This window comes from Equus asinus, chromosome X (genome assembly GCF_041296235.1).
Source record: "Equus asinus isolate D_3611 breed Donkey chromosome X, EquAss-T2T_v2, whole genome shotgun sequence".
Taxonomy (NCBI): domain Eukaryota; kingdom Metazoa; phylum Chordata; class Mammalia; order Perissodactyla; family Equidae; genus Equus; species Equus asinus.
Genome location: NC_091820.1, coordinates 107,726,552 through 107,735,462, shown reverse-complemented (window position 1 = coordinate 107,735,462; position 8,911 = coordinate 107,726,552). Strand labels below are relative to the sequence as shown.

General features: G+C 36.6%; 1 protein-coding gene across 8 annotated transcripts in view; it reads right to left on the bottom strand.

Annotated features, from left to right (window-relative positions):
* Nucleotides 1–251: 251 nt before the first annotated feature.
* PLS3 (plastin 3) overlaps nt 252–8,911 on the bottom strand; it is a 73,185-nt gene continuing 64,525 nt past the window's right edge. For all 8 annotated transcript variants that reach the window (XM_014834264.3, XM_014834266.3, XM_044763387.2 and 5 more), the window contains 6 exons: nt 8,230–8,308; nt 7,353–7,467; nt 4,041–4,174; nt 3,257–3,380; nt 2,913–3,037; nt 252–1,487 (listed from right to left, as the gene is read on the bottom strand). In XM_014834264.3, the coding sequence (XP_014689750.1) occupies nt 1,355–1,487; nt 2,913–3,037; nt 3,257–3,380; nt 4,041–4,174; nt 7,353–7,467; nt 8,230–8,308 (710 nt within the window). In that variant the 3' untranslated portion in view covers nt 252–1,354. The remainder of the gene's footprint in view (nt 1,488–2,912; nt 3,038–3,256; nt 3,381–4,040; nt 4,175–7,352; nt 7,468–8,229; nt 8,309–8,911) is intronic.

The window sequence follows — 8,911 nt, the reverse complement described above, 5'->3', positions numbered from 1 at the left end:
ATTGAAAAGACTGAGTGAGATGGGAAAAAAAGAAAAAGGGAACTGGATAAGGACATTTTGGTAAGTTGGAGAAAACCATTTTACTCCATTGGTACTATCCTTAATTCAGTCCCTGTAATTTACTTCCAAAAGCTTAAATTTAACAAACATCATTTTACACAGTACACCAGAAAAAGAGTTAGAATATTGGAGAAAAAAAAAACTGGCAAACATTGGTATGCTACTAAGGGACAGAAGCATGAAGACACTAATTATTATGTAAATGCCTTTATTTGAACTAATACATTGCTACCAGATTACATCACTTTTCAGAGTTAGAGTAACATTATAATCCTGAAAACTATAGCAAACAGCTTGACAAAGCAAGAGTACATTAAGTCCTACATATATATTTTTATTTTTTAGTGCCCACATCTCCTTGTCTTAGGTGTAAAATTAGAAAATTTATTGTACACTTAGCAAACTTGGCCTACTGTGTCCTAAGTTCTGAGCACACTCTCTCCTCAAAATGTCATAGTCAACAGCATTTTAAATCTAAAGAGAGAGTTTGATGATACAGGTTTTAAAACAAATAAGCATATATTGAACAAAGTGTTTTAAGACAAAATATGTCAATTGTTTACAGCTTGGGTGTGAGAGGGAAGATGCAAATTCAAGGTACATTTTTCCTCTACCTATAATGTGTTTTCTACTTACTTGAAGACCCCTTAAAAAAGTAGCAAAATCAGCAGTCTTATTTAATGTAATCAAAATATTCTTAAATGTACAAAAAAGGATCATGTAGAAAGAATACTGTAAAAAGATACTGATTTTAAGAATAAAAGAATATGAAAAGCTTCTATTACATTCTGCACAGCCAGTTACTTCTGCAAATTTTCAGTACTATAAAGATAAGCAAAGGATACTCATATCCAAATACCCTCTGACCACAGTTCTCAAATAGGAACTAGCACACTGGGTGGAAAGCAAAATTATTGTAATAATATTCATATCCAATCATCTAAGCAAGTCCCAGGAGCTGGACATTCTAAGAGGGAGAAAGATACATAGAGAGAAATAACATACAGCAACTGGGAATGTCAAGGGCAGCAACCTAGGAGGAGAGAGTAAATGATTTGGCTATAAGCACATTTCAGGTGTGCCTGACAGATCCAACTTTGACTATGGGAAAGAGGAGTTGTTTTTATTAAAACTCTTTCCCCTGAGGGCTCTCATGATGAGCTAGTCTTGTTAATCAAAACCAAAAGTCCTTTAAATTGACCAACAGTTCCTTAAGCCACGAACACTTCACCTGGAAATAGCTGACCTAATCATGCACCTGGGAGCAAGGTTGTTTTTATCCGTATTGGTTATTTTACACTCTCTTCATTCCCCTGCCCATCAGGCATGCAAACACGGTCATAACCATCTTGGGCTTCACTTCCACAAGGTCTTCAGGGAGGGCGTACACCCTGGCTCCAATTCTTCTGGCCATTGACACTGCGTACCTATTTTTTGAGGAAACAAAAATTAAGATGAAACTCTTGTCAGTCAAGGACAAAATATGAGATATCTATTTCCTCTTATATAATCATTTGCCTGGGATGCAAAACTTCTGTATCGAAAGTTCAAATCAGAATGACTTCACTTTTTGTTGTTTTATTTGTTGTTGAAGTCACTCTTAAGTGACACCAGGTTTTCAAGCTCTACTATTTGGGACTGACAATACTTATTCACTCCTTTTCTTCAATAAGAAATAAGAATGAATTTTGGAGCACTGACGAATTGATATGAAAATGAAAAAAATATATATAATTACCCAGATTGGCTGTACAATCAGTGTTGATATGTAATAACAGACACTCTTATGTGATCTTAGAGATATGGGGTGGAAAATTATGCCAGATGCAAAATCCACGTTGCTTTGGTAGATGCAGTGAGTACTTCCAAATATTCAAGGGAGAGGAGAGAGTCTACATGGTACATGGACAGAGCGGCCAGAACGAGGAATGGAAAGGGTAGACAAGAGAAGGGAAGAAAGAACTGACGTGTTCAGCTGGGGAAATTTGCAGGAGCACACCTCAATTAATACACGAGGCATTTCTAGGTGTTTTTGTGACAGGAATCTTTAAAGGTGATCAAGTTTCTGGAAAAGGAAGTTTCGAGAGTTCGCCATATATTATGGATATTAAGTCTTTCTTATATATGCTACAAATATTTTTAAAGGAGGGAAGAAATAGTGTGCCTAACTCCAAAGCTTGATGGTAGTGCTTGTTAGTTAGTCTATGAAGCCTTGCTGTGGACTAATTTTCAGTGTATACTAGTAAAACTTTCATGGGTTGCCCATGAAACCTGGTCACAGTCTAGGTCTTCAGTGAAGAAGGGAAGAGACAGGTGGAAAAGACCTTCTCAATATTGTTGAAATGCAAGAAACTTCCAAGGCATAGTCTCAGCTGAGGGTTAAGCATCCTGCCCATTTAGGCACCAAGATAGTAAACTTCACATATGTAGTAATGGTGATCTATGCACAGTAACAGAGACATCAGTGGGTAATACATTTTAAAAAAGAGAGAGAGAGACAGAAAAATACTCTGATCTGAGGCAAGAATATCCCTGGCTGATTTTTGCCTTGTTTTAACTTTGTAGCTGAGTTGCATTAGAACGTACACCACATTATTTCTGTAATCCACTAAAGCAACAGCTGAATGACCACCTACTAGGTCAGGCACAATACCAGGCTCTTATATATTTCATTCATTTCAAAATCTCTAAGGTAAGTATTATTGCTCCTATTTTACTGATGAGGCATCTGAGGCTCAAAGAGGTTTCCCCCAGGTGACACCATTTTTAAGTGGCAGAACCTTAATGAGAATGCAGATCTGCCTGGCTACAAAGCCCACGCTCTTGCCAGGATCTTACGCAGTGTCCCTTACTTGGCATTATTGTGCTTGTCATCTTCTGTTAGATTGCCACTCTTAACGAGGTCATAGTTTATGCAGCCTGGCTGGATGGCGTCAATCAAATCCACAACTGCCAAACTGGAGCTGATCGTCTTGTCCTAGTGCAAAAGGACAATAAATCTGAGAATTTCAACATGTACAAATTAACATGTGATTAATTATATAAAGTTGCCAAAAACAAAGCCCAGTGAATTAAAAAAGTCTTGCCATTAGCCTAACAATAATTTTCACTCACAAAGAAACCGAAGATTGTCCTTTCAAACTACAGATACTTTCTAGCAAACACAATTTTTATCAGTCAAATATGAAATTCTTACCTTAAAACTCTGAATGGAAGTTGATTTTCCAGCTTCACTCAATGTTCTATTCACCCAGCTCACAATGATGTCGTCATTAGCTTTCTGACCATCTCCCAGATCTTCCAGGACATTGAGGGTATATCTAAAAGAAGCAAAGAAAAGGTCCCAACCTACTTTATGAGAAAAAATGCAACATTAGAAAGATGCTTTATCTTCCATTTCTCTTATTCCTTAGGGTTGACAGACTAAAGATTTAATGGAAAGAGATTCACACTATATACAAAAAATATCTATATTTCAAGTAGTGGTGGCTTGCTCCTGATCTCCCATTTGCAGCGGTGGGGGTGAGATTTTCAGTGCTTTAATGAGCAAGCCCAACAGTCTACTGCAGGCACATTTTGTACTAGTCCAACAGTGGTAATGACTCAAGCTCTGCTTTGGCTGGTACCCAGTCATAATGAATGCTTTTCAGCATTATAGTTAAGAGATCTTTTTCAAATGGATATGTGAGATGGTCATAAATTTTACTATTTTTTTATTCACTGACACTAAATGAAGCTCAAGTCTATGTGTCAGGCTTCCTATGAAAAAGAAAGAAATATGCACAGCTCTGCTGCATAACTTTCACAGAGGCGTCTCCCACTGAATATCCTACATATCTTCATTACTTAAGCTTACTTCAGAGTCTAAATACAAAATTTTCAAAGGTGTAGTCATTGACACATTTGCTTCAAATTAATAAGGACTAGACCACAGAACTGTATTATAGTGAAGCTTAAACAGCTAAAATGGTGTACTGTACCTTCTCATCAGCTGCCAGACTAAAGCTAAAGTCAGGGTTTGGTTCCCATCATTCAGGTCTTGCCCTCCAATGCCTACCAGGGAGAATTTGGCAGGATGCTTCCCTAACTCAACAGCATAGTTGCAGTTTTCTAGCTGCAAACACACAAAGTAAATGGTTAAAGATTTTCATTTATTTAATCTGTGTACGTGTTTGTGTGTATATGTGTGTGCGTGCACTTGACGCTAGGTGCTTAGCATACAAAAATAAATAAGACACAGCTACTATCCTCAAGAAGTTCAGAGTTAAGAGTTTTCAAACAAACAGAGAATCTGAATAGACCAATCACAAGTAAAGAGACTGACACAATCAACACCGCGCCCCCCCCTCCAAAAAAAACCCCCAAAAGTCCAGGACCAGATGGCTTCTCTGGTAAATTCCACCAAACAGTTGAAGGAAATTTAATACCCATCCTTTTCAAACTCTTCCAAAAAATCGAAGAGGAGGGGAAGCTTCCTAACTCACTCTTCCAGGGGAACATCACCCTGGTACCAAAACCAGACAAGAACAACACAAAAAAGGAAAATTATAGACCAATATCACTGATGAACACAGACGCAAAAATCCTCAACAAAATATTAACAAATCGAATACAGCAATACATTAAAAGGATCATACACCATGATCAAGTGGGGTTTATTCCAGGGATGCAGGGATGGGTCTACATCCACAAATCAACCAATGTGATACACCACATTAACAAAATGAGGAATAAAAACCACATGGTCATCTCAATAGATGCTGAGAAAGCATTTGAGACAATCCAACAGCCATTTATGATAAAAACTCTCAATAAAATGGGTATAGAAGGAAAGTACCTCAACATAATAAAGGCCATATATGAAAAGCCCATAGCCAACATCATACTCAATGGTGAAAAACTGAAAGCTATTCCTCTAAGAACAGGAACAAGACAAGGATATCCACTATTACTACTCTTATCCAACATAATATTGGAAGTCCTAACTAGAGCAATTAGGCAAGAAAAAGAAATAAAAGGGATCCAAATTGGAAAGGAAGAAGTAAAACTGTCACTATTTGGGAATTACACAAGTCTATATATAGAAAACCCTAAAGAGTCCATCAAAAAAACCATTAGAAATAATTAACAAATACAGCAACATTGCAGGGTACAAAATCAACATACAAAAATCAGTTGCATTTCTGTATACTAACAACAAAATAGCAGAAAGAGAAATCAAGAACACAATCCCATTTACAATCGCAACAAAAAGAATAAAATACTAGGAGTAAACTTAACCAAGGAGTTGAAAGACCTATACACTGAAAGCTATGAGACATTATTGAAAGAAATCAAAGACATAAGGAAACGGAAAGATATTCCATGCTCATGGATTGGAAGAATAAGCATAGTTAAAATGTCCATATTATCTAAAGCAATCTATAGATTCAATGCAATCCCAATCAGAATCCCAATCACATTCTTTACAGAAATAGAACAAAGAATCTTAGAATTTATATGGAACGACAAAAGACCTTGAATAGCCAAAACAATCCTAGAAAAAAGAACAAAGCTAGAGGTATCACACTCCCTGATTTCAAAATATACTCCCTGTAAGCAAAACAGCATGGTATTGGTAGACAGACACACAGATCAATGGAACAGAATTGAGAGCCCAGAAATAAACCTACACATCTATGGACAGCTAATTTTTGACAAGGGAACCAAAAACACACAATAGAGAAAGGAAATTCTCTTCAATAAATGGTTTTGGGAAAACTGGACAGCCACACTCAAAAGAAAGAAAGTAGACCATTATTTTATACCATACACAAAAATTAACTCAAAACGGATTAAAGACTTGAATGTAAGACTTGAAACTATAAGACTCCTGAAGAAAACATAGGCAGTATGCTCTCTGACATTGGTCTTAGCAGTATCTTTTTGAATATCGCATCTCCTCAGGCAATGGAAACAAAAGAAAAAATAAACAAATGGGACTACACCAAACTCAAAAGCTTCTGCACGGCAAAGGAAACCATCAACAAAGTGAAGACAACGTACCAACTGGGAGAAAATATTTGCAAATCATATATTTGATAAGTGGTTAATATCCAAAATATATAAAGAACTCATACTCAACAACAAAAAAACAAACAATGCGATCGAAAAATGGGCAAAGGTAATTTTTCCAAAGAAGATATACAAATGGCCAACAGGGACAAGAAAAGATGCTCAACATCACTAATCATCAGGGAAATGCAAATAAAAACCACAATGAGATTTCACCTCACACTCGTCAGAATGACTATTATTAAAAAGACAAGAAATAACAATTATTGGAGAGGATGTGGAGACAAGGGAACCCTTCTGAACTGCTGGTGGGAATGCAAATTGGTGCCGCCACTACAGAGGAAAACAGTGGGGAGGTTTCTCAAAAATTTAAAAATAGAAACACCATATGATCCAGCTATTCCACTGCTGGGTATTAATCCAAAGAACACAAAAACACTAATTTGAAAAGATATATGCACCCTTATGTTCATTGCAGCATTATTCACAATAGCTAAGACTTGGAAACAACCTAAGTGCCCATCAATGGATGAACAGACAAAGAAGACGTGGTATATATACAATGGAGTACTACTCAGTCATAAAAAGGATGAAACCTTGCCATTTGTGACAACATAGATGGACCTTGAGGGTATTACGCTAAGTGAAATAAGTCTGACAGAGTAAGACAATTACTCTATGACTTCACTCATATATGGAAGATAAACAAACAAACACATAGACATGGAGAACAGACTAATGGTTACCAGAGGGGAAGAGGTTGGGGGGAGAGTGAAAGGGGTAAAGGGGCACATGTGTATGGTGACAGATGCCAACTAGACTTTTGGTGGAGAACATGATGTAGTGTATATGGAAGGTGAAATATAATGATGTACACCTGAAATTTATATAATGTTATAGACCAGTGTGACTTAAATAAAAAATTAAAAAATAAAGAAATAAAGTTAACATAGGTATCTTATTAATGGCATGGAGATCATCAGCATTTGAATGTTTAAAGATCAGGCCAAGAGCGTTTAAGTATAAAAGCAGTGTATATAATGGTAGTTGTGTGCAAATATGATTATACAAGCCTAACATATCTTACTTGGTAGGAGTATATATTTTATCAATCCTCTATGAAAGCAAGACATAATAATAAAAAACCTTATTCCATAAATAAGAGTTTTCAAACAAAAGAAACAAATTGAGAATAAAAATAGTCTGTAACAAATATATGCAGCAACTTAATTATCTACCTTTTTCATGTTGGCTCCAAGCTTTGGGTATGGAGGTTTATTAACCTTACTCCAGTCAACAGGAACTTTAATTCGTTCATAGAGCTGTAAGATTACCAGGGCATCTTGCAGGTCACTAATGATTTAAAAATTATTTGATCAGTGTTTTCAGACAGCTGGGCCTTTGTTTCCATAAAAATCTAACACTACTCTACTAAACCAGACATATAAAACCATAGACAATACCCAAGACTCATATTTTCTACCAATCTGCACAGAAAATAGAGCTAACTTCACCCATTCACCCACAAATATTTATTTAGAGTTTATTGTTTGCAAGGTACTGTTCTAGAAGCTGGGCACACAGGACAAAAATCCTTGGCCTTACATTAGAGTGCAGAGAGAAAAGACAATAAACATGTATATGGCTAAACGGATAAAATGATTTTGGGGTGTATATAAGGGCTATGAAGAAAAAATGAACTAGGGTTAGAAGTCAGGGAGTGGTAGGTGGTGGGTCAGGGTCGGAATGAGTTGCTGGAATATAGTAAGAGAGTAACATTCCAGGTTGAGAGAACAGCGAGCACAAAGGCCTCGAGGCATCATGGATGATCTACTTAAGGTGTTCCCTGGTCTCTGTTTCAAAATATAAAGTATCTGTTCCCTAGCATGTTAGAAAGACATTTATATATTCTTTTACTTAATGTTAATGATCATGTAAAGAAAGAATCTGGGCTTTTATGTATTCGGAAAATGATAATGGAAGTCACCACTCAACATTTTCCAACATAAATAATCACTACAAACTAACATTTAGAAAATGTTTAGAGCTGTAATTAATTGTGCAGCATCCATTCCTGATGTTCCTACTGTTTACAATAGCAGGAGGAAGGCTTACGCATAGAGATGGTTCACATGGGGGTTAACACCCAGAGAGTTCATCCAGTTACGGAAGGTTCTTTCTTCACGAGTTTCTCCTATTAAGAATAATCACAAAATTTGTATATTCATTAAACACCTTGCATATGTGCACATAATATCAACCCATACATAAGATTATTTTATTTCCTCTGTACGGATCTCGACGTTTCCACCATATGAATCTCCAAGTATTCTAAATACATTCTCTCTAGATACATGCTTATCTTTTTAATTTCTTGAATTTATTTTCAAGAACGCAACCTTATAACCATTTAAGCAATTTAGAGGCTTATGAACCTCTTACAGTCTCCTTCCCTCTCTAATCCTTCTCCAATTATCTCCCAAAATTCCCATACCTCAAAAGTAACTGCTGTTATCAGTTTAGTTTATATTTTAAAAATCTGCTATGGTCACATGAACCTCTATACTAATATTAATTTATGTCTTCTGTCTATCCTTTTTTTTTTGCTGAGGAAGATTCACCCTGAGCTAACATCCGTGCCAATCTTCCTTTATTCTTTAGTATGTGGGCGGCCAGCACAGCATGGCCACTAACAGAGTGGTGTAGGTCTGTGCCTGGGAACCGAACCCAGGCTGCTGAGGTGGAGCACGCTGTACTTAACCACTAGGCCACTGGGGCTGGCCCTCTTTTCATCTTT